The sequence below is a fragment of the Plectropomus leopardus genome, chromosome 3 (genome assembly GCF_008729295.1).
Source record: "Plectropomus leopardus isolate mb chromosome 3, YSFRI_Pleo_2.0, whole genome shotgun sequence".
In the NCBI taxonomy this organism is placed as follows: domain Eukaryota; kingdom Metazoa; phylum Chordata; class Actinopteri; order Perciformes; family Serranidae; genus Plectropomus; species Plectropomus leopardus.
In genome coordinates, this window is record NC_056465.1 from 1,230,930 (window position 1) to 1,257,050 (window position 26,121).

The 26,121-nt window shown below is 39.2% G+C and overlaps 1 protein-coding gene across 5 annotated transcripts; it reads left to right on the plus strand.

Moving 5' to 3' along the window:
• The first annotated feature begins 673 nt into the window (after positions 1–673).
• Positions 674–25,018, plus strand: kdm4aa (lysine (K)-specific demethylase 4A, genome duplicate a). 5 transcript variants are annotated; one of them, XM_042512722.1, is made up of 22 exons: positions 674–834; positions 2,588–2,756; positions 3,433–3,608; positions 3,769–3,883; positions 4,061–4,254; positions 6,182–6,231; positions 6,565–6,668; positions 6,881–7,018; positions 7,457–7,692; positions 8,505–8,668; positions 8,904–9,304; positions 10,140–10,239; positions 13,472–13,656; positions 15,498–15,702; positions 16,042–16,118; positions 16,849–16,904; positions 18,666–18,774; positions 20,849–21,037; positions 21,198–21,368; positions 22,724–22,843; positions 23,992–24,084; positions 24,262–25,018. In XM_042512722.1, the coding sequence occupies exons 2-22, from the start codon at positions 2,619–2,621 to the stop codon at positions 24,400–24,402; spliced, it is 3,162 nt and encodes a 1,053-aa protein (XP_042368656.1). In that variant the 5' UTR covers positions 674–834; positions 2,588–2,618; the 3' UTR covers positions 24,403–25,018. The 5 variants fall into 5 exon arrangements, with proteins under 5 accessions (XP_042368656.1, XP_042368685.1, XP_042368671.1 ...); XM_042512751.1 differs by having other exon boundaries at positions 10,143–10,239; XM_042512737.1 differs by having other exon boundaries at positions 2,592–2,756.
• The last annotated feature ends 1,103 nt before the right edge of the window (positions 25,019–26,121 follow it).

A 26,121-nucleotide genomic window follows, 5' to 3' on the forward strand; every position in this document is an offset into this window, starting at 1 on the left:
ATTGCTATTTACTTTTTTTTTTTATTGTTTTGCTACCTGATGGTTCATCAGATTTAGAGGCTGTGACACCAATTTGCTTCACTGCACCAGATCAATTCTCCCTGCCACAACTGGGACTGCATGACAGGATATTAATCGTGGGGCACCACAGTGAAGATGATAATATAAAAACAGGAATTTAATGTTTTGTCTACAAATGTTTATTCGCCATTTTTTATTCAAAGATTAGATCTTTTTCAAGAGTTCAAAATATACTGTATGTAAAGAACAATTGCCCATTGTTTTCTCTTTTTAAAAAAGTTTTATAGAAAACATAAAAAAGTGGCTTATAATTGCTCATAAAATGTTTAAAAGTTGGCACATGAACTATTCAATAAAGGGAAAATTGTTCAAATTCATAAAAAACATGAAACTTTTAATTATAGCCTAGATACATTAGAAAATGACGATTAACTAAATTTCCAAAATATTTACATGTGCATGCCCATTAAAGGGTTAAAAATTTAAGGTTAATATGAAATCTTCACAAGTAGATAATTTGACCAGGTAACTATATATACGGTGAAATGATATTTCAGAATGTATGCTTTTCAACGTGTGGCAAGGGGCGTTGTGATTGGCTGGAGCACTACGGAAGCCCCTCCCCCCGAGCTCCATGTAAACAAACACACACTGGGCATGCGTCACTGAAATAATGGAAGACTGTCTTTTCCACCCGGACTGATGATGTCTGTATTTCTACTCCGTTACCTGTGATCCGAAGAGAAAACAACTCGTCTACTTTTTAGCGTGTGTAGGTCCACGTGTGTTTCTTCAGATAGCGTTTGCATGCAGGTAGGAGTAACTCTAAGTTTGGCCACAAGAAACTGACGGTCAGCAACAAGCCATGTTTGCTAACGGTAGTTGGTTAGCTGTCACATCTGAGTCCACTCCACACTCAGCGGCTTCTTCTGCTTTCTGTCGATGATTCTCTGCTTTGACACAACGACTGTCATTGTCTGTAAATGTAAATGTTGGCGTTTCTCGGTGTTTGCTCGTGAATACTAGAGCGGTTTGGTTTTTGTTGACTACACTTTTAATTCCTTAGACGCAGAGCGAGCTATCTGGCATTTAGCATGTTAGCTAGCGCACTAGCTAAATGTTTTTCCGAGGAGCAGCGCTGTCAATGGGCCACTGTGTGATGGACACGGTGATCAGCCAATCACAGACCGACTAATTCTAATTCATCAGCATCGGAACCAATCATAGTTACATGACGGACACCAAAGTCTGCAGGGTTTTGCTAATAGAGTCCGTAATGACAGAGTTAAAAATCTGCTGCCTGTTAGTTCAAAGTTAAAACGCCTTCTCTTTTGGTCAACTCTGCGCCAGACTGATTGAAAGAATGTTGGAATGCACATCACGGAACTGATGCAGTCATACAGGGACTCCCAGTCTTTAGTTGCACCGTAGTTAAGAGGGAAATTGAGTGAATTCGAAAAGGACTGACTGTTTCTGTATTATCGCATTAGTAAATACTTAAGATACAGTTTGTTTGGGTTATACAGTGTCTTGTGGGTTTTTAACTCTTTCCTCTAATCCCCTGACACCAGAGCAAATTGGCTTAATTTCTGTGAAATTCATGGGTGGAGGCAATAAACCACTTATCAAGAAATTACCCCAAATGAAGTTAAAAGTTACCAGAAAATCAGTAAAAATAGAATATTAAAAAAGGATAACACAAAATAATGAAAATTAACTGAAAAAGTGTTTAAAATGTAAATATTATTTAATTGTATATTTGTGATCAGTTAGTTTCCTTGACATTTTACTTTTAAAAAACATATTTTCTGGGGCACCTGGTAGTTCAGTGGATGGAATGGCCCTCAGCAGTGTGTCCTTTCATCCCCTCTCTCTCTCCCACATTCATGTATGTATATATATTATATATATTATATATATATATATATACATACACACACACACACACCAATAATCTTCCTTCTCTTTTTTGTTAATTCATTTAACCTATTCACGGTCATTTTCTTGTTACCTTTTTCCTTATTTCTTGCAACCTGCGGGACATCTCTTACCAAGTTGCCTTTTTAGCCATGTTTTTAAAAGAAATCAAACCAGTTTGCTCAGGTTTCAAAGGTTAAAATGCTTGTGAAAGGCATCTGAAAGTAGCACGAGAAAGCTGATGTCAATCTGGGTTTCAAAGGGTTAATCTAGCCCAGGTTTGACAAGTCAGAATATAGGAGTGAAAGCAGTGAAAACATCTTTTTATGTTTTGACAAACAGAAGTTCAACAGCTTTGGGGCTCTAACTATGACATCTGGTACTGTTTACATAACTTCAGTAGATAAACTGCAGAAATTTGGCAATTAAATATTATCCCTTAACTTGACTCTTTACTCTTGAGTCGGAGAATAACTTCAGCACTGAGTTTGAGATGGTCTGTTATTGTAAAGTGATGTTGCAGAACTGATGCAGATTGACTCAAAAGCTGAAAAACTAAGAAACTCCAATTGAGCCAAACACTGTCAAGCACGTAACTGTCACACATGTAACCTTGATGTTTTCATGATCATTTCATGTTTTCCACCAGTCAGAGTTGAGGTCAAAGTAACAAATCCAAGATGACTACAGACACACCAGCCCAAAGCGTGGGCTGCAGGATAATGACGTTCACCCCCTCCAAAGAGGAGTTCAAGGACTTCAGCCGGTACATTGCCTACATGGAATCACAAGGAGCACACAAAGCTGGAATGGCTAAAGTAAATGGGGTCTCTTGTATTTTGTCCGATGATTATGATTTAGTGTGTTGAATTATTTTTATTCATCATTTAGACATCAACTGTTTTATGATCAAATAGGCTCAGCAGTCAGTTATAAGTAGTTTTCAGTGATGGGAATCATAGAAAATGGACTCAACTGAAAATACAGGTAGCCCAATTCATTATCTACAGCAAGAAATTGACTAGTAGAAAATTTGTCTGGAATTTTACTATGATGTAAATGCAAAATTAACACTTCCTGTGGCTGCTTCACAGTAGAAGTTTTCAACAGAAGATGAATCACTGGTATTATTTTACTGTAAAGCAACAGCATATGCTGTAAGTGTTGAGATGCAGTCACTGAAGAAAGCTTAGCTCAGGTTTGAACTCAATGAATCCATATTTGCATATTTATCTGTGTCAGTGTATCAGTGGATTTACTTGCACTCTAACAGTTCGCACTGTGTATTTGGCATCATTTACATTTCTATGACACTTAATCAATGATATTTTCAGTATTCAGTAGTTAATTTGCGTGTTTGCCATATTTTCGTTTGCTGTTGCCTTTAATGCAAACAGGACAATGAATGTTCCCACAGCACTAATTCTATCAGTTCAACAAGAGCAGATACTCATCACTCTGCTGCTCTGTTTCGGTTTTGTTCTTCTTTTGCAGGTTATACCACCTAAAGACTGGAAGCCCAGACGGACGTATGATGATATCGATGACCTGGTGATTCCTGCTCCCATTCAACAGGTGGTGACGGGCCAGTCAGGACTGTTTACACAGTACAACATCCAGAAGAAGCCAATGACTGTCCTTGAGTTCCGCAAGACCTCCAACTTGGATAAGTCAGTTCACATATTCAAATCATGAAGCACAGCTGACTGATGATTTTTTCAACACAGTGACTGTGCTTTCATAATGCAGACTATCTGGTACAGTATGTGGTTTCCATCAGCCTTTCATTTTAATTGCAAATGAGTTATTTCCTTTGATATCTCATTTTAGGTTCTGCAATCCCCGATACGTGGATTTTGACGAGCTGGAGAGAAAGTTTTGGAAGAATCTGACCTTTAACCCGCCTCTGTATGGGGCTGATGTCAGCGGAACATTGTATGATCCAGTGAGTGCTAATAGACTTGAAAATGCCACCAACTGGAGCTTACAGCTCTTCATTGTGTTAAAACAGACCTTTTGATTTTATGTTCACACACTCAGCCATCATCAGTAATAGTGCCACATGTTACATTTCTGCAGTATCAGTGTCACTTACAACCTGAAGTGAATCCCTCTTCTACAGGATGTGACTGAATGGAACATCGGCCACCTTAACACCATTCTGGACACTGTGGAGAGTGATAGCGGTATCAAAATTAAAGGAGTCAACACACCATACCTCTATTTTGGGATGTGGAAGAGTGCCTTCGCTTGGCACACAGAGGACATGGATCTGTACAGCATCAACTACCTGCACTTTGGAGAGCCAAAGTCCTGGTATAGTCACTGACACACCCTTTCACTGCTGGAAAACACTGCTTTTTTAGCTTCTCACAGCTGCACATGATAACATGACCAAACATCATACCGTTCCCTTTATTTACAGGGATTCAGTGTCTTTCAGACAACCTGCTCCTATTCTTCATGTCATTGATCATTGTTGATGAATGTAGTGAATGAACTACAGCAACCCTACAATGAATGATGACATTGTTGAGAAAAGTTTACCTTCTCTGTGGTTACTTACAGTCTTCATTCTCCAAAATACTGGAACACTATGAACAAGCATATTCTTAATTCTGCTGTCAGTGTCATCATTATATTTTATATACTACCCCAATTCCAAAAAGTTGGGATGTTGTGTAAAATGTAAATAAAAACAATGCAATTATTTGCATTTTTAGCCTATATTTAGTTGAATACAATCCAAATACAAGATACTTAATTTAAACTGATAAACTTCATTTATGTATTTATTTTTGCACATGTACACTCATTTAGAATTTGATGCCTGCAACATGTTTCAAAAAGCTGGGACAGGAGCATGTTTACCACTGTGTTACATCCCCTTTTTTAACAACACTCAGCATGTGTTTGGGAACCAAGGACACTAATTGTTGATTGTTGTTGATTGATATATGTCTCTGTTTTTTGTTTTTTTTGACTTCGTAAGACAACACACATTGGGAGACAGGTCTGTACTGCAGGCAGGTTAAGTAGCTGCACTCTTTTACTACAAAGCCAGGCTGTTGGAACGCATGCAGAATGTAATTTTGCATTTTCTCGCTGGAATAGGCAGGGACGTCCCTGAAAAAGACATTGAGCCCTGTTTAGACGATCTATAAGCACTTGGTCTAAAGCACATGGTGCACTCACATGGGCCAAGTGTAAGATAGAGCCCATTGTCTGGATGGCAGCATATGATGCTCCAAAACCTCTATGTACCTTTCAGCATTCTTGGTTTTCTCACAGATGTGCAAGTTACCCATTATACCCATCACAGCTGCTGGCTTTGAACTTTGAGTTACTAACAATCTGGATGGTCCTTTTCCTCTTTAGCTTGAAGAACACAACTTCCATGATTTCTAAAAACAATTTGAAAAGTGGACTCATCAGACCGAAGCACACTTTTCCACTTTGTGTCAGTCCGTCTCAGACGAGCTTGGGTCCAGAGAAGTCAGCCGTGTTTCTGGATGTTGTTGATATCTGGCTTTCACTTTGCATGGTAGAGTTGGAGCTGGAGTTTGTAGATGCAGTGATGAACTGTCTTTACTAATGGCGTTTATTTTTTCTAAGTGTTCCTGAGCCCTTGTAGTGATATCCATCATACAATCATGCCCAATCTAAATGCGGCCTGAGGGGTCAGCCTTGTCACTTATGTGCAGAGATTTGGATTCTCTGGATCTTTTGATGATATATTGGATTGTAGATGGTCACATCCCTAAATTCCTGCAATTTTGTTTTGAGAAACGTTCTTAAACTGTTGGACTGTTAGCCCACACAGTTTTTTACAAAGTGAATAACCTTGTGCTGCCCTTGCTTGCGAACAAGTGAGCCTTTTGCAGATGTCCCATTTTATACCCAGTCATGATGCCATCACCTGTTACAGATTAACCTGTTAGCCAGTGGAACCCCCAAACTGGGTTTATCTCAGCATTCAACAACTTTCCCTGTCTTTTGCTGCCCATGTCCCAACTTTTTTGGAACATTTTGCAGGCATTAAATTCAGAATTATTATATATACAAAAAACAATAAAATGTATCTGTTTACATTCTAAATACTAAATAATATTTGTACCATAATCAATTGTATATAGTTCAAAACGGATTTGCAAATTACAGCGTCCTATTTTTATATATGTGTTACACAGTGTCCGAAGCCTTTTGGAATGAGGGTTGTACTTGTATTTTTGTTGTTCTTCAGGTATGTTGTTCCACCAGAGCACGGGAAAAGACTGGAACGACTTGCCAAAGGTATGTGATGGCCAAACTCTTTGGTAGATTTTATTGTGATTCACTCATCACATTGGTCTTAAATCTCTTATGAATGATAAATGGATCATTGCACTGTTGTTACTCAAATTTTAATCATTAGGTTCCACAGGTCACTTCAGCTTGTCGCGCTTTGTAGTTTTAGGGATAAAGTCAAATTTGCTTTCAGTGAACCTTATATACTGCATAGAATATACCTCACAGACCATAATAGTAATTCAGTTCGCAGATCCCATTTAACAATTTAACTTCATATACATCACTACCTCAAGGGTGATCTGTGCTAATGTTGTGAATGGTTTCCTGTGTTTCCAGGTTTCTTTCCAGGGAACGCTCAGAGCTGTGAAGCCTTCCTGCGCCACAAGATGACCTTAATTTCACCCTCAATCCTGAAAAAATATGGCATCCCTTTTGAAAAGGTTAGCCCTCTTTGCCTCCGTGTTGACCTAATGACATTATGGAGAAAAAAGAAACATGTCTGTGCTGTGGGTTTAACAATACATCTGAGAGAAGTACTGCTTAACAAACAGGTCGAAAATAAACATATTGATTAAATCTTTATAATGATTACATGAAAAATCGTGTAAAATTTCTAATAAAATGGTGTAACGGCTCTTGTTTTTATATTCAGGTTACTCAGGAGGCCGGGCAGTTCATTGTGACGTTCCCATATGGTTATCATGCTGGCTTTAACCATGGCTTCAACTGTGCTGAGTCAACAAACTTTGCTACGCAGCGATGGATTGATTACGGCAAACAAGCGACACTGGTACAAAAACATCAGACAAATTTGAATCTTAATGTAGTGATTAATCATGCAAAGGCTTCAGCTGCATCCATACAGTGCCTTTGTGCTACACAATGTGAGACATGTGGAAGGGCCTCATCGTGTGGTGACGTAAAGGGGAATCTCATTTGAAAGGGTTTTCCTCTGGGAAGCCAGTTTAGTTTTAATCAGAATTTAACACTGCACATGATCATTTTAACCTGACTGTTGCTGTAGAGAAAAGGCCAGGGGCTCCTAACATTTTTAAGATTATCCTCTTGGAACTACAAATAATTAAATACAAGTCAGTACGTCTGAATTACTTAAGTGAGTACTATCAACCCAAACAGTGAATCCAACCGTTGTCAAAGCACTGTTTCATTCTGCTCAGACTAGCGTGGCCAAAACCTAAACTGAAATGTTGATGTGTGTTCCTCCCAGTGTTCGTGTCGTCAGGACATGGTGAAGATTTCCATGGATGTGTTCGTGCGCAAATTTCAACCCGACCGTTACAAGCTGTGGAAGGCAGGGAAAGACAATGCCTCCATCGACCACTCCAAACCCACACCAGAGGCTGCGGAGTTCCTTAGAGAAGACAAGAGCGAGCCTTCAGAAGAGACTGCCACTGAAGCTGGACCTGAGGAGACTACTCCTCCTGTTGTCCAGGAGGACAAAAGGTTTGGATTTACTCATCCCTTATATTCACTGGTTACTCTGCTATGGATGGGAATTGCTTATGAAATATGCAGGGTTTGTGCGGTCATTAAAAACCTGGAAAAGTCATGGAATTTGCAAATAGCATTTTTCCAGGGCTGGAAAAGTTTTGGAAAACTAAATATCCTTGAAAGTTTTGGAAAAAGTTAGTTTATGGCTGTAATACATGGTGACATTTTTGGTGAATTTTAAAGAAAATGTGCCTTTAGTTTTGAAGGGAAATTTTCTTTACAAATCACCCAAACATTTTAAAGAGAAAAAAAAGCATTTTTTCCCCTTATAAAAATAGCCTAAAATTTGTAAGGAAAAAATAGTTGCCACAATTTTGAGGGAGGCATGTCATATAACTTTTTTATGCACTGCCTCCCTCTTTTTGTACCCCCCCCCCAATAAAAAACAAATAGTCCCTAAGTTATATTTAAATATGTTTAGTTATATTGCTGTTCTAAATTTATTTTGTTTAAATAACATATATTTTACAAAACCAATTATATCGTAATGAAAATGAACCAATAAGGAGTACTGATGGTCCTTTCAGTGAATGTCTTGTCTTCAATATTTGCCTCAAAGTCATGGAAACGTCCTGAAAATATGTTGGTAAAAATGTGTTCAGTTTAAGGATTTGGGGTCACTGTCAACAGACATTTCACTTTGAAGATTCCGTGTTTAAGATTCCTTTGTATATGAACTTCATTCAGACTTGCTGCTTTGCTGTCTGTGGGAAACTTTTTGAGTCCTGTTGGAGATGTTTTAACTAATGTCTTTCATGCATCAGTCCAAAGCCTCAGACTGGGACGAAGCGTCAGCTTGAAGTTATTGAAGCCTCTGAAGACATCAAACCTGAGGTGACCATGAAGGAGACTGAAGAGGTGGAGCCAAAGAAGGCCAAGTTGTCACACAAGGAGTCTCCAACTCAAGTCCCTGTCAAGCCAGATAAAGGTACCATACGGTTTGCAAAGATCTTTATTCACCGTCTGGGTTTTGTTAGTGAAGAAATCATTTCAATCTACCAGAAGAAAGTGATATTCAAACCCTAAGAAAGCTAATACCCTGACCTCTCAGTAGTTTAACGGAGGGCTGTGACGTAAGCTCACCGTCCTACTACTGTCAACAGTGGTTGGAAAGTCAAACAATAACAACAACCTTGATGTTTATTATTGTATCATTCTTTCAGACACAGTGAAATTCAAGATAGAGCCTAAGAAGGAGAAAGACACCAAGCCACAAACTAAATCCCAGTCCAAAGCCAGCACCAAGAAAACTGGTAGCAGACAAAGCACGCCAAAAAAAGAGAAAAATGGTGTTTCGGATGTGTGTCCTCCAGAGCCCTCTGAGAGCCAGGTGGTGGCTCTGTCCTCTGAGGAGGCTGGCGGCAGTGACGAGCCTCGGCTGGGCAGCAGCTACAGCCCGCCACACAAACTGTTTCAGAGGACGCTGAGCCCCACAGATGTCCTACACGTTCACAGCTATGCCAAAGGAGACTATGGAGATGGAGAGGCCCCGCCCAAGGAGGAGAAGAGGAGTGAGGGCAGTGACAATAAGACTGAGAAAGACAACAGACATGTTAGCAAAGCAGTGAGTGCACACACTTTACTATATACTCTGAACTCAGGCCAGACAAGAATGAATTATGATAATAAGCTGGATCAAGACAGAATAAAATGAGTTAAAAGACAAATTAAAAGCAAGTCTATAAAAATTGGTTTTAAGAAGTGATTTAAAAGAAGTCACTGATTCTGCAGCCTTATCTCTTCAAGTCGAGTTCCAAAGCCGAGGTGCCCTGATGGCAAAGCCACAGCAGCAACCTTAAGATTTTAGCCTTGACTTTGGGATCTAAATTTCTGATATGTAGCTTGGGGCCAGACCCAGATCAAGTGTAAAAGTGATCAGTAGAATCTTAAAATCACTTCTAAAACAAACAGGGAGCCAGTGGAAGGATGCTGGATCGGGTAATGTGATGTCATCTGGTAAAAACATTGAGAAGCCGAGCTGCAACATTCTCATCTAGTTGGAGGCGGGGGGAGTGATTTTTTCTTGATGCCAGAAATCAACTCACTGCCCTTCATGTAAGCTTGGTGTGGCTTTCAAGAATGCTCACATGTTAGTTAGATGTCAGTCAGAAGTACTGCACTGATGAGCCATCAAATCTAAAAAGGAAACAGGCAAGCAGGTGTGGATTTGTTCTATTTTTCTCTTAGCAGCCTACTCTAAATTAAAAAAAGGACACATCAGAGTTCATTAACAGTCCTTGCTGCACTGAGATAGTACAGAAACAAGACAAACTAAAGATGATGAATATTTACTGTGATGAATTACCTATGTGGTACAAGTTTTCAGCCTGTAAGAACACAAGAATACATTTAAAGAGACTGGGTTGCTGCTTGCACTAACAGCAGGTGTGTCTCTCCAGCAGGTTGCAGAGGAGATGGCTTTAGATGGAGAGCAGGAGAATGATCTGGGGCAGCTGCCAGGCCACCACCCACTTATAAAGGATGGGATGAGTGATGAAGGTTTGTCACAACAACTGCAACAACTTAAAAGGGACAATTTAACCCAAAATCAGAAATCGTTGTTTTTCCTCTGACCTGAAGTTCCTTTTTGATAAATATAGATTGTTTCGCCGTGAGTTGTCGAGTGTTGGAGGTATCATCTGTAGAGATGTCTGCTCTGTCTTCAATATAATGCAATCCTTCCAGGATTTTGCAGTGTAGCTATGGCAACAATCAATGCAAATCCTCATTGATTCTGCGTTACCTTGCAATTTTTATTTAGTCACTTCCACTTTGTCACAAATTTGACTGTTTAAAGCATGTACAATCTCATTTCATTGTGGAGCTTTGCGAAGTGTATTGATTCACTTAGCCTCTCTCTCTACACAGTACAGGGCTAACTGTCAGCATCACACAGCTAACCTTATCCAACGATCATTAATAATAATAATAATAAACTTTATTACAGACTCAATGGTCCAGATAAGAGCAAGGCAATACATACAAAAGATATAAAAGACACATAGAAGTACCATACACAACATATTCACAATGCAATAAGATCACTTAAAAAAACAAAACAAAAAAAAAACAAGTAAAAAGTCAATGACCTCAGAAGAGACTACTATACTTCACATGTTTAAGAACAGAAATGAGCCATTTTACAGTCAATGCAAGATTAACAACTCATTTTCAGATGTTAACCACTGCCGCGGCTTTTTTGGATACTATAATGGCGACCTCCTCAGCTGAGTTGTAACGTTAGCTAGCTAAGTAGTGCTAGATGAGCTAGCAGGAGATTCACACTTCCCTCTGCTCAGTGATACTGTTAAAGGGTGGAGTTTCGTAGAAAGAAAATAATTCCAGCATGAAACCGCTCACAACAAGGTCTGTGGTTAATCTGAGTAACCAGGTCATGATTTCTGGAAAGAGACATTGCTGTTGAATCTTTCAGTTGTAATTTTTGGTGCTTTGAGCACCACAAACTGAATGCCATCTAGTTCCATTAAAATGGACAGAGGGCAGACATCTCTATGGCCGATAAAGTATCTTCAACACTAGCCAGCTCACAACAAAATCATCTAGATCGATAAATAGCACTACAGGTAAGAGGAAAAATATGTATCTTAAATTTTAGGGTGAACTGTCCTTTTAAATAGGATGATTTGTCATTGCACTTTATAATATAATATTGGATGAATTTCCAATTTATAGATTTGGGCTTAAGGTTTAATTAGTAGGGCTGTACTGACTCAGAATTATGTAGCTGAATCAGATTTGGCTGTTTGGTATGAATATTCTACTATTTGTTGGTTTTTATTCATAGAGTTCAAGAGTTCAAATGGGGCTCTGCAGGATGCTCAAGATAAGCAACGGTCACGTAATATACAAACCCCAATTCCAATGAAGTTGGGACGTTGTGTAAAACGTAAGGTAAAACAGAATACAATGACTTGCAAATTCTTTTCAACCTATATTCAATTGAATACACTACAAAGACAAGATATTTAATGTTCAAACTGATAAACGTTATTGTTTTTTTTTTTGTAAATATTGAATTTGATGTCTGCAACATGTTCCAAAGAAGCTCGGACAGGGGCAACAAAAGCTTGGGAAAGCTGAGGAATGCTCAAAAAAACACCTGTTTGGAACATTCCACAGGTGAACAGGTTAATTGGAAACAGGTGAGTGTCATGATTGGGTATGAAAGGAGCATCCCGGGAAGGCTCAGTCGTTCACAAGCAAGGATGGGGCGAGGTTCACCACTTTGTGAACAACTGCGTGAGCAAATAGTCCAGCAGTTTAAGAACAATGTTTCTCAACATACAATTGCAAGGAATTAAGGGGTTTCATCATCTACTGTCCACAATATCATCAAAAGATTCAGAGAATCTGGAGAAATCTCTGCAAGTAAGCAGCAAGGCCGAAAACCAACACTGAATGCCCCTGACCTCAGTCCCTCAAGCGGCACTGCATTAAAAACCGACATTATTTTGAAAAGGATAGTACCTTCTCTGGGCCCGAGCTCATCTGAGATGGACTGACGCAGAGTGGAAAAGTGTGCTGTGGTCTGACGAGACCAATTTTCAAATTGTCTTTGTAAATCATGGCTGTCATGTCCTCCAGGCCAAAGAGGAAAAGGACCATATGCTGCCATCGTCTTTTTCAGGGACGTCTCTGCTTATTTCAGGAAGACAATGCGAAGCCACATTCTGCACGTGTTACAACAGCGTGGCTTCGTAGTAAAAGAGTATGGGGTACTAGACTGGCCTGCCTGCAGTGCAGACCTGTTTCCCATTGAAAATGTGTGGCGCATTATGAAGTGCAAAATACAACAATGGTGCCCCCGGACTGGTGAGCAACTGAAGTCGTACATCAAGCAAGAGTGGGAAAGAATTCCACCTACAAAGCTTCAACAATTAGTGTCCTCAGTTCTCAAACACTTATTGAGTGTTGCTAAAACGAAAAGTGATGTAACACAGTGGTAAACATGCCCCTGTCCCAGCTTTTTTTGGAACATGTTGTAGGCATCAAATTCAAAATGAGTGAATATTTGCAAAAAAAAAACCAAAAATCAGTTTGAACATTAAATATCTTGTCTTTGTTGTGTATTCAATTGAATATGGGTTGAAAAGTATTTGCAAATCGCATTCTGTTCTGTGTTCTGTTTTACACAACTTCCCAACTTCATTGGAATTGGGGTTTCTAGTAAACAAGCTAAGTTAGCTCTCTGAGCTAATGTATACTAACAACAACAAGGGTTAGGAAATGTGCAACATCATTTTTTTAGGTGACACTAAATATAAATAAACCCCAGAGACTGTAAGTTATTGAGTTGTTGTAAGATGTAAATTCACCAACTCTAAGCAAAAGGCAGGAGATAATGTTATCTCAGACCTGGCTGAGCAAAGTCTCTTCCCTCTCCGGGAAGCTGCTTCTGCCTCACTCACATTCACCCTGTGTCTGGATCCACAGACTGCACCAGAGTGCAGCATGAAAGCAAGGAGGACTCACTTTGCAGCTAAATCAGGGCACCGAAACCCCAGATGTACACTCCACACTGACCAAGAAACAAAAAAGGGGACTCAGTCAACTGAGGGGTGTCGAAATGATGAATTGAATATTGGACTTTGAGATGGGACCCCTATTAATTAGCTTTAGGTCTTTTTAGTGAATATCCTGCCACCAGTTGTTATTTCATCTGAATGTCTGTGCTTACGTCGCTGTTACTGTATGTTTTTTTGTCTCTCAGAGGCTCCAGGGGAGGCCCCCATATTAGAAGAGGGCGGTCTGGAAGGGGAGAGCTGGGCTAAACCTCTGACTCACCTGTGGCAGAGCAGACCTCCCAACCTGAAGAAAGAGAGGGATTACAACCAGCGCATGGGATCCAAATCTCCATACTGCTCCATCTGCATCCTGTTCCACACGTACTTCCAGGTAAAGTGCAGTCATTCTTCCCAGTCATCTGCTGAGCTATACCAACATGGAGACCTACACTATGGAGACCAGATGATGTCATGGAGAGAAAAAAAAGTCAGTCATTCACATAAATAACTAGTGCTTCTTTTTTTTTGTTATCCTTTTTTAAAATCATCATTAACGTTAGACTTTAATTTGGAATAAAGATTTTGAATAATCATCTTGAGCAACTGGTGAGCTTTGAAATAACTGAATTTGATGCAGACAGTACAACTTAAGTTATGTTAATAAACACTTTTAGAAGAGTGTTGTTTTTGATTTAAAATATTTTAAAAAATTTAAAAGTTGCAATGTCTTCTCTGCTCCCTTAAAAAATGTATGTGTCTGTGCTTTGTGTGACAATATCACAGCATCATGTTTTGTTTAACATTATTATCTTTTCTTTAATATCACAATCCAAATCATATACATAATATTTTAGTGTGCAAACAAGTCTATAGTTAAGGATCCAGAATTCACTATCATTCAGTATGTTTACATGACATTAGAAAAGTCACATTTTTGTGTTAGGCCGACTGAAACTGGACTTTAAAATACACGTTAACACTAAAATTGTACTAAATTGTACGTAGGTCAACCAGAAGAAGGTCCAATAGCAACTTACTGAACCTGCTGTGGAGGAGTCGGACATTAACAATAAATGGATTCTCCCCCGGTGCTTGTATACTGGGACAAGGACAGAAGTCCAATTACATGGTCTAATGAGCTATAACCAGAGCTCCACTTAACTGTGCATGGAAATGTAATGAATGGTGCTGATCAACAGGCTCAGCAGTTGCCTTGCTACTCAAAAATATACATCTCTACATCCACAGTAGGGCGCAGATTCTAGAGATTATTTTCATAACCGCTTCGTTCTGACAGTAAGATAGTTATGAAGTGGACCTTGAGCTCAGATTGTTAGCTTTTGTCTCCAAGATCAAGGTTAAATTTTCACACTCAATGTTAAATATTGTTTAACATCATATTCTCGTAATAAGGACAAATTATTCATTCAAAGCATGATTTATCCACTTGTGCACACAAATACTTTTTTTTGTCCATGACAACTGATGGTCTCCTTTATAATGTTTAAAAAACTTCACACATTTATGACTGTGGTTGACATTATTGTGACATTTTCTATAATATGTTTTTCATCATTATTTGTGTACATATTAGACACAATAGTGCCAGTAAAGTGCTGCAGATCTTGGATCTTCAGTAATGTCAACAGTATGGTTTGACCGATATTAGTTTTTCTGTGCCAATACAGATTATTAGTAGTTAATGAGACTGATAAACTAATACATTTACAATAAAAATTGAAATCTTTCTGTTTATATTTAGAAATTAAAATATAATAAACTACCTAGAGACCTCCCTAAGGTTTTACAAAGTAAAATTTCCTCCCATGCTGACACTTTCTTTGCACTTTTTAATTATTTAATACAGATAAATGGCAAAATACCAAATATCCATCCAATGATTGGCCAGGTTGATAATCTGTCAATCCCTAGTTTACAGAGTTGTAATATCAGGTCAAAAGTATTTAAGTGCATTAGATTTTGTCTCAGACTCTATGGAGAGAGGTACCATTAGAGATTATAGGGGATAATACCCTGGATTTGGTGGAATGTAAGCAAATTAAACTGTAATTCAGTCAATGAAGGTTTGAGTGTAACATTTATAGCACAAACATATCTGTCCTGTGAAGCAGTAGCTGTTGATGGAGAGAAGATGCAGATCTGACTGTTGCAGATCTGACTGTTACACAGTGTTGTAAGTTCCATGTTTGTGTGCACTGTGCCTGCTGTCAGACTGAATGTGCGAACAGTGTGGACAGTCCTGTCATTGTGGCCAGTGGACGGATGCGGACCAAACCTCTGATCCCAGAGATGTGTTTCACCACCACCACAGAGGAGGACTCCGAATGTGAGGAGCAGCCCGTCACACCTCACCTAGAGGAAGATGGAACCAGCCTCCTCATCAGCTGCTCTCAGTGCAGCATCCGGGTTCACACCAGTCAGTACACACACATATTTGCTGCATATATATAACACAGCCTGTGTGCACATGATCAAACTGTTTTTACATGAATCCTCTCAACCTTATGTGTCTCATTTTCATAATTGTCATCCCCAAATTTATCATGTCATAAGCACAGGAATGTCTTCCTATAGAATTAGAAAGCAACATTCTATGGCAGATTCTTGGCAAAATACAACCACTTCAAACAGCACTGACTAAACTTTGTCTGCGGGTGGCAGCACATGCTAACAGACCCTCACAATGACATGACAATGCGTCCCTCAGCTATTACACCAGTGTGTCAGACTGTCTCTCTGTGTTGGTATATTCCAGGCTGTTATGGTGTGGATCCAGCCAGTCTGAGCAAGGAGTGGAAATGTGCGCGTTGCAAGGCCAACGCCATGAATGAGGTCAGTGAACATTCCAGGGTAGATTTACTCTGCATGGTGCATGTTATTGTTTAATCCACGTCCTCTTGGTGGTGCAGTGTCTTCAGCTTAAAGTAGTTCTTTCTGAGGGTTGACTTTGATGTTTATAATTTGCAGATAATCTCATTTACACTTTCTAACTTGGAAAAAAAGTAACCAAACTTTCAACTGTTTTGTGATGAAAAAAGTGTCTATAAGTTTACAGCCACCACAGTGGCTGTATTGTGTTGCACTGCAGATGGATATAAACATTGGCTGTGGCTTAGAGGTAAAGCAGGCTGTCTAATTGGAAGGTGGGTGGTTTGTTTCCAAGCTCCTCCAGTCACATGCCAAGTATCCTTTGGCACGACACTGAAACCCCAAAACACTCGGCTGTTCCATCAGTGTGTGAATGTGTAGGAATGGTTAAAAGTAGCAGATGGCACCTTGTATGATAGCCTCGACCATCAGTGTGTGAATGTGACCTATAGTGTGAAAGTGCTTTGAGTGGTCCAACGACTAGAAAACCACTATACTGGTGCAATGAGCACCATTTACTATATAATAGAGCCATAAATCACATACATAACTGCTTGACCCTCATAAACATGAAATGGCTATTGGTTTTGATAAAGCATGCTTGTAGTTAAAACTCCTTAAAGCTCCAGTAATTAAAGATTGTGGTCTTTGTTATTTTTGTGGACGGTTGATTAATGGCATGTTTTTTTTGCAGAATTGCTGTTTGTGTTCGCTGAGAGGTGGAGCCTTGCAGAAAGCCAACAATAATAAGTAAGTTATTCCATAGTCATCAGGGAAGGAAAAGTGCATCTGGCTGTTTTAGAACATTTGCACTTTAATGTTATTCTGTTCAAGGATAAAGTACCATTATCAAATTGGTTTCATCACTAAGCTGTCGCACACATCCATGGAGACTTTTCGAGTGTATGCTCTTCTTAAGACCTAGTTATCATGCAGACCCAAAGATGAACAGTTTAGATTTTGAAGGTCAGTTTCACTTAGATCTCATCTGTCTTATTCTGGTGAATGTAATATCTCAACAAAGCCTTGTTCTTTTTTCAAATTTAGCACAAACTTGCACTTGGACTTAAGGATGAATGCTTGAATGAAAATGAGGCAGAAATGTTTAAATGGACTCAAGGATGAGCTGCTTGGATTTTGGTAGTCAAAGGTCAAGGTCATGCTTACCTTGCATATGGCTTGTGAAAGAAAAAAAAATTAACGGGTCAAAGGTGAAAGTCATTATGACCTTTCTTTATCACCTTTCATTGTCGTGAATGTAATATCTCAAGGGCCTTGAGGGATTTTCCTCAAATTTGGCACAAACGTCCACTTTGAACAAATTGATTAGAATCTGGTGGTCAAAGGTCAAGGTCATGGTGATCTTCAAAAACACGTTCTTGTCGTAACTCAGGAACAGAAGGGGAGACATTTGGTCAGACACTGAATTGGTGATACTAATCTGACACTAATTATAGACATGGATGTAAACTGTAAGTGCAACTCGACTTCTCTGCAGAGGCATACAACTGCAGGGTAGTATTTCTAGATTTTTTTTCTTTTCTTCTGTCAGCACTGAATGGCACAGTGTAGCAGTGCAAAAGTCTCTCTTCTGCTGTGTGCTACCTGTGTTTGCACACACACACACACACACACACACACACACACACACACACACACACACACACACAGAGTGGAGAACAGAGCAGAGACAATCTTCAGCTTTATTTCTGAAGATCATACTCTACTCAAGGGGCAGCTGTGGCTCAGAGGTAGAACAGGTCGTCCTCTAATTGGAAGGTCAGCAGTTCGATCCCCAGCTCCTCCGAGCAACATGTTGAAGTATCCTTGGGCAAGATACTGAACCCCAAATTGCTGTCGATGCTGCGTCATCGGAGTGTGAGTTTGTGTGAGTGATTTCTGAGTAGCAGAGCAGAGTGTGTGTGAATGGGTGAATGTGACATGTAGTGTGAAAGTGCTGAGTGGTCAATAAGACTAGAAAAGCGCTATACAACTATAGTCCATTTACCATTCAAGTTTTCTAACATATCTGTCTATGCCAAAAAAACAGATACTTGATTGTTGTCATTATCAGACTACTACTACTGAAGTTCAATTTCTGTGCACATCCAATCTTGGATGTAACTGCTATCATGTTGTGGACTACATGAGGCCCAGCATGTTGCTAAGGCTGCAGGATTTAACACTTGATTACAGCAGAATGTGTGTTAGTTGTATTTAACAGGAATCAGCTGTTATTCTCAATCTATCAACAGTCAGATCATGGTTAATTTTTTTCAAAGATGAGGGTTGTTGAAAAACAAACACAGTACACTCACAATGCCACACAACTTAACAACCAGCTATGTCTAATCCATGCTTACAGGAGATGTAAGGTGTAGAAACACACATCTGTTTACAATATTTGAGTTGTAAACACAGTGTGTGTGTGTGTGTGTGTGTGTGTGTGTGTGTGTGTGTGTGTGTTTGTGTGTGTGTTTGTTTGTTTGTGTGTGTTTGTCTGTGTTACAGGTGGGTACATGTGCTGTGTGCAGTAGCTGTGCTGGAGGCACGCTTTGTCAACATCACTGAAAGAAGTCCTGTGGATTTAAGTGGAATCCCTTTGCAGAGATTTAAACTGGTGAGTTAAGTTCAATTTAATTTTGTTTGTAAAGCCCATTATCACATATCACAATTTTCCTCAGATGGCTTTACAGCAAATTACTATCCTTAAACCGTCACAGCGACTAAGAAAAAACTCCCCCGAAAACCCCCTATAACAGGAAAAAAAATGTTACAAACCTCAGGAAGAGCAACTGAGGAGGGATACCTCTTCCAGGATGACAAACATGCAATTTATGTTGTAAAAAACAGCAAAATCGCAGAAGATGACAAAATGATACATAGAAAAGTGAATTGCTTTACTTTGATTTTATTTCCCCTTTCTTTTATTTGTTAAAAAAAGGAAGGGGGGAGTAAAATCAAATGTTCTCTGGTAGTTTACATGGTAGATTTAAGATAATGTACCTCATCTCTACAAGTAATTTCTCTCCCTTTAACAGAAATAGCTTCTTTCTTCACTAAGTGTAATTGAAGGCCTGCAAGCAACAGGTAGGATTAAGCCTTTGGAGCTACTGGAAGACTTTTAATGTGAAACATCTGATCAGGAAATGTTAAGTTTTAATGTACCTTAAAGGAATTAGTAATCCTAGAACAATCTAAATTTTATATCATGCTCACTGTCCTCGGCTCTCTATGGTCCCAGAAAAAGTGTAGTGGGACCACATGGCATTAAGGAGAAGGAAAAAAAAGCATGTCAGTGCAAATAGATGGAGGCTCAATGAAAAACAGCAGAGAAGATTATAAAATGCCCGAAAAACTTAATAAAAATCGTTGTGCAGTATTATCCAAGCGTCTTGCCTTAATTTGTGTTCTCATGGAAATCAAAAAACAGCTTTATGCTACACCATTGTTAAACAAAGTATTTTGTGGATTATCCTCCTATAAAGGAATTTGTTGTGCAGATGAGCCATGTTGTGAGCATTCATTTTTCAATGTGCTTTTGCTGTCTTCACTTGGATATTTCTGCACAAGATTTTCATGAAGTGTTTTGCATGTTTTATAATCTTTTGTGCTGTCTTTTATTCAGCCACCATCTGTTTGCTATGACATGCTTTAATTTTTCCTGTGCCTCACTCTCTAACGCCATTCAATAGAAAACTTTCTTCGACCATAGAAAGCTTAGAGAGGTGAGTACTGTATACAATTGTATTGTTTTTGGGTGAACTATTTCTTTAACTGTGATACAAAAAGCAAAAGGCAAAGGGTCTTTGGCCGAGAACAGACGCAACAACTTTCATCTTGTTCTGTCATCAATTACTAATGATATTGACATATCAGCTGCAGTTTATAAATCGACACGTCAGTGTGTCGATTTATGTGGTGAAATTGATAAGCTGATGTTCTATACACATCTGCAGATTAGAAAGAGAGAGGAGATTCCTCAGCGTTGGAGATTATGGCATTAGTGTATTTTGCCAATTCAGGTATCAGAACCCTGAATCACAAATGGTGGTGCGCCCCAGCTTTTTTATTTGTTTTGCATCACTCTCATTTTTACAGATTTTCACCTGCATTTAGGAACAAAATGCTCACATTTGAGGATGGTGTAAAGGAGAGCAATGCTCTAACACCAGCATGCTGAGGTGGACAAAACGCAGTTAAAGCACAGTCACAATACCCTACCATTATATTAAAACATAGCTGCTGGACCATCTGTAGTATTCAGCAGAGTGGTCACTGTGACGTGCTTCTGGACATCATTCTGCATTTATCAAGACAACAGGTAAACAAGGAGCAGGTGTTAGGATTTCATCAACAGTAAATTCAAACAGGACACTTTAGAAATCAGTAGGTATTCTCACTGAAATATGAAAATCCAAACAGTGGAGAGTAAAAATAAAGGCCTGTCTCTAATATAAGCTCACTGCAAATTAAGCTGTGGTTCTCTGTGCAGGCGATGCCCCATCTGCAGTAGATTTCTGTCCACAATGTGGTCCTCTCAGTAGTGCTTCAGCCCACAGAACTAACTTGAGAGCAGGCTGGAAACCTAAGGGATATCCAGCCATCTGTGCCGTAAATCCTGAAGGCTATTTGATCTTACAGGATGTGAATTATAAGAGGCTTCAGCACTCAAACTGTTGAATCTCTGACAGAAATGTTACTACTGTAAGAAGCGGATGAAGAAGGCGTCTGGCTGCTGCGTGCAGTGTTCTCATGGCCGCTGTCCGACTGCCTACCACCCCACCTGTGCCCAGGCTGCTGGAGTCCTCATGCAGCCAGATGAATGGCCCTTTGTGGTCCATGTAACCTGCTGTCGCCACAAAGGCCCTACTCAAATTGAGGTAAGGAGCTTTTTACAATCTGTTAACAACTTCTTTAAGAATGCATTAACCAGAAATGCAGTTTTTACACATATTGCACTGCCTGTACAGCAGTGAAAACAGTGTTCAGTTCTGTTCCATTAAAGTGCCCTAATGAGATTTCCTGAATGTTCTCTTACAGCGCAATAAAGCCGTCATGCATGAACTGACTGTGGGACAGAAGGTGATATGCAAGCACAAGAATGGCCGCTACTACCAGTGTGACGTGGTGCAGCTGTCTAAAGAGACATTTTACGAGGTCAACTTTGATGATGGTTCCTTCAGTGACAATCTCTTTCCTGAGGACATCGTGGTAGGTTTCACTGGTTCATCTGTATCATGTAATTTTATAGAAAACTAAAAAAAATCCAAAAACCACACCCAGTCAAAATCCAGAATTTGGAACCCATAAAATGGCGATTTGTACATAAGTTCCACACAATGTGTTTTCTTAAAGTGATAGTTAAGGATTTTTGAAGTGGGGCTGTATGAGATACTTACTTATAGTCAGTATATTACATACAGTAGCTGGCAGTCGGTGCACTCCCGGTTTGCAGAAACAGACGGTGTGTGCACCCCACAGCTCAGCATTACAATGCTGTATAGAGGGATTGATATCAAAATGTGTTTTAGCCACTTTAAAAAAAAGACCAACCCAAAAAATGCAATGTCAGTCTAAGCAGATGCTGTATTGAGTGTTTTTAACGTGAAGTTCTTTTCAGTGGGATTGTGTAACAGCTGCTAACAGCACTTTCTGACTCAAACAGCTGAGTGTCGGTGGGTTGGAAATGTAGTGCCAAAGGCAAAGGTTGTGTGATGGCAAGGAAAAGCTTTGAAAATACTTTAAATTTAGCAACCACTTAGACTGACATTGATTTTTTAGGTAGGCATTTTTTAAAGTTTCTTTATTCATTTATTTTACTATTTTTGTTTTTTCATGAGTGTTTGCACCATTGAGGTCTTTGTTTTGTCACATGACAGTTGTATTGGATAGCTATAGATTTCATGACCTGTCAGATGACCTTTTTATGCTATTGATGGCCTGTGTCTCTGCATTAAAGGGCTATGGCCCGAAACATCACACGTGTGGAGGTAATCAGATAAATGTAAATGAGAACATTTACTGGTGTGTGGACTTCATCTATTTTTTTATATCTGTTTTTGCTTTGTCCAGCACCTAGTCTTAATTATTTTGGATGTGCGCACTGCTTGAACTTTTCGCTATGTGAGGCTCTGCAATTACACCTCCAAAATGCCAGGTGGTAGTGCGGGATCTATGCCACTGTGATGAGTTTCTGTGAAGTGTAATGGAGTTTGATTGATTTAACCAACACAGCTAAAACACACACAGAACATGGCTTCAGAGCAACAATATTGAAAAAGAGTGCAAAACTGGGCTCTATAATTCACAAGGTTCACAGACAAAACAATAGTCTTATAAAAGCCACATTTTCCCCACATTTTCCCCACACACAGAACATACTAATGTTATTAGCACAAGCCTATGACATTTTACATCACATAAATTAGCCTAGTGGCTAGCAGTCTTTTTATTTACTAATATGAAGCCAGGCACAATCGTAAAATACAACAAAGGTAACATTACAAAATGTATCTGAATCGGACTGAATTTTTCGGTCCATAATGCAGTGTGTTTTTGTCTGTTAGAGCCGAGACTGTGCCCAGCTTGGACCGCCGCCTCAGGGTGAGGTGGTCCAGGTGCGATGGACAGACGGCCTGGTGTACGGGGCCAAATTTGTGGCAGCGCATGCCATCCACATGTACCTGGTAAGATTTTATTTTTATTTGTGCATGTTTTTTGTGTAATATACCAACCTCACTGTATTTAAAAGCATGAATGGCTGACAATGGTGACCTAAAGAATACAGTTACCAGCATGGACATTTAAGTTTTACAAAAACAAAATTAGCAAAAGGATTTAATCAAATTTGGCACTGATAATGTTAAAATCCAAAAAAGCATATTCATGTATTCACATTATGCAAATTAGCAAGGAATCTATCACGGTGGCCTAAATTGTTCAGGGAGCTTTTTTTTGTAGAGAACACTGAGATGTGGAAGTGTGCCAAATTTCAAATTCGTCACACTCACTCTAAGTGGCATGGCCTGTCAAAGTTTTGACTTGTCTCTAGCTGAATTCAGCTCGTGCTTAACTGAGCAAAGGTGAGATACAGCATATAATGCTAAATAGACTTATAGAATTTTAACCTTAAAATGTTTAGTGAATTCTACCCCCCTGGACTTTACCCTCTCACCCCTCTGACCCCTTTCCTATCTTTGGCCAGGGGCATTATGTTTTCAGGTTGTCGGGCCGTCCAGCTATATGTACATACATACGCACTTGCCATTCTCGTGAATATGATATTTCAAGAGTGCCATTAAGGAATTTCTTCAAATTTGGCGCAAACGTTCACCAGGACTCAACGATCGACTGATTAGATTTTGGTGGTCAAAGAAAACTGTGAACCATCCATTCTCAAGAATGTCTTGAGAGAATTTCTTAAAATTTGGCACATACATCCACTTGGACTGAAGAATGAACTGACTAGTACCTGGTAATTAAAGGTTAAAGGTCAAGGTTACTGTGACCTCACAAACATGGGCATAACTAAAGACGGCATACAATAATTATGATCAGTTTCACACACTGATGACATTTAAATCCTAAAGGTCAAAGGTCAACTCCACTGTGACATCCTAATGTAAACTGTAAGTGTAACTTGAATGGGCTGCAGAAGCACACAGCAGCTAGGCGGTAATTCTAGTTTTATTGTTACTATGAAGCTCTTTGTGAGCTTTGTGATTGAAAGGTGATATTTAATATAAATTGGCACAGTTAAGACCACAAGTTATAAATGACTCAGTTTAGCTTTATTTGTGTCCTGGCTGTATTGTTTGCTACATTTGGAATGCAGGTGGAGTTCGAGGATGGGTCACAGCTAACAGCCAAGAGAGATGACGTCTACTCTCTGGATGAGGAACTCCCCAAGAGAGTCAAATCCAGACTGGTAAATGCAGCCCAAACACACAGAGACTCTTTAATCTACCTAATATGTCTAATCCTGTATGTGTATTAAACAAAGAATGAGTCGGAATTCAAAACAAGTGAACTAATGACAAAACCAGTGACAGACGTGGAAAAGCTTTTTCAGTGTCGTCATGCAGGTTTGTGTTTGTCTCTGCAGTCGAAAGCATCAGACATGAGATTTGATGGCATCTTTGAAGAGAAGGAGATCATCCGGGAGTCAAAGAGACAGAGAGTCATCAACTCACGTTACAGAGGGGACTACATAGAACCTGTGATTTACAGAGCAATCATGGAGTAGTCCTCGCTCCCTGTCTGCTCGCCCACACACCACCAGCACTGACAGACTGAACTGTGCTCACTGAACCTTAACATAGCAGCTAGCCGCTGAGAGAGTGTAGCTCCACATGACTTCCTTCAGGATCCGCTTTGGACTGTTATTGATTTCTTACATATTCATCCATCTTTGTTCATTTAACTAGAAGTCTATTTGCTTTGCTTGACTGTGATCAAAAAACAGCAGTATTTGTTTTGTTATTTCAGTTTATTCATAGGACTCCACACAGTGCCATGGGCTGACATCAGCCTGGCAGGACAAACAGGTAGGAAGCAATACAAAATGGCATTTGTTAAGTAATGCAACATTTTGACAGTGAGGCAACGATAAAAAAAAAAGATAATGCTAACTTAAACATTAATCGACAGTAATGTTAAATTCTTTAAAACTGACTCCACACGTGTGTTTAGGTTTCAAAGATAATATATTTATTTCTTGCTGCCATTAGTGTCTGTGATATAGAACTCCACAGGTATCAGAGGTAAAGTATTTGATTTATTTCATTTAGAATGTAAATAACTAAATTGTGCCCTCAAATGGCTGAAATAATTATTTCAAATTAAAAGCTTTGTTACAAATATTCCTTTAGTTCCTGTCCCTACCACATTACTTAATTTAGTCGCTAATTTGTATGCCCAAATTATTAATTTGAGGGTATGATTTGATTATGTGCTATGATTATGATTTGTGTGCTAGAATCATCAGCAATGTTTAGAGCTGCAACTGATGATCATTTATTATTAATTTATCTGCCCGTTATTTGATCTACTAATTATTTTTGAAACATTTGAGTGAAAAATGCTTGGCACAGTTTCCCCAAGTTGATATAATGTATTTTTATTCCTTTTTTTAAAATTTAGTTTAGAATAATATAAAACAGATACAATCACACTGGAGAAGCTAGAATTAGTGAATATTTGGCTTGAAAATGTCTGCAATGATAAATGTTGATTCATTTTCTTTGTATTGACTGATCAACTTAGCATTTCAGCTTCAAAGCCCCTGATACCTGCCAGGCTCAATATTCTAAGGCTACACAAGAGTTCTGCTGTGCTAATTTGACTAAACACAACTTATGGACGTGCACCATGTAAACATAATGTTCATTTACTGTAGTCCTTAAAACTAGATATTAGCAGAGGGCCACAATATTACAGAATACTTCTGGCTAAACTGGTTCCACCCTGTGTCTCTTTTGGTTTGTCTGCGCCTGATGGAAATTGCAGACCTTCTTGCACCAAATGAGCATAGATGATTTGAACAGACAGAGCAAGGAATCTTTTCGTTAAATACATTTGATATAACCAAACCAACACAAGCCCAATCTCAATACAATAAAAAAAAATCCTTAGTCCAACAAAAACAGTATTGGTCAGGTAGCAGAACTCTATGCAAGGCCCATCTATGATCTCATTAGTCATTATCTCCATGCACTTGCTGAAGATCTCTTTGGCTTTACAAACCTCAGAGATAAACATGTCATTAACACAGGTTTTTTTTTCCAAACATGAGTTTCATATAGCCATTGGTCTTTGGAATCCATCGACATGGTTAGGCACTTTCCAGGTGTAGATCTGAAAACAGTTGTACTGGTATCATCCTTTTAAGCCTTTGAAATCTGGGTCGACTTCATTTTTCTTGTGCTGAGTTCGGACGCCTTTCACAAGTTTTTCAACCTTTGAA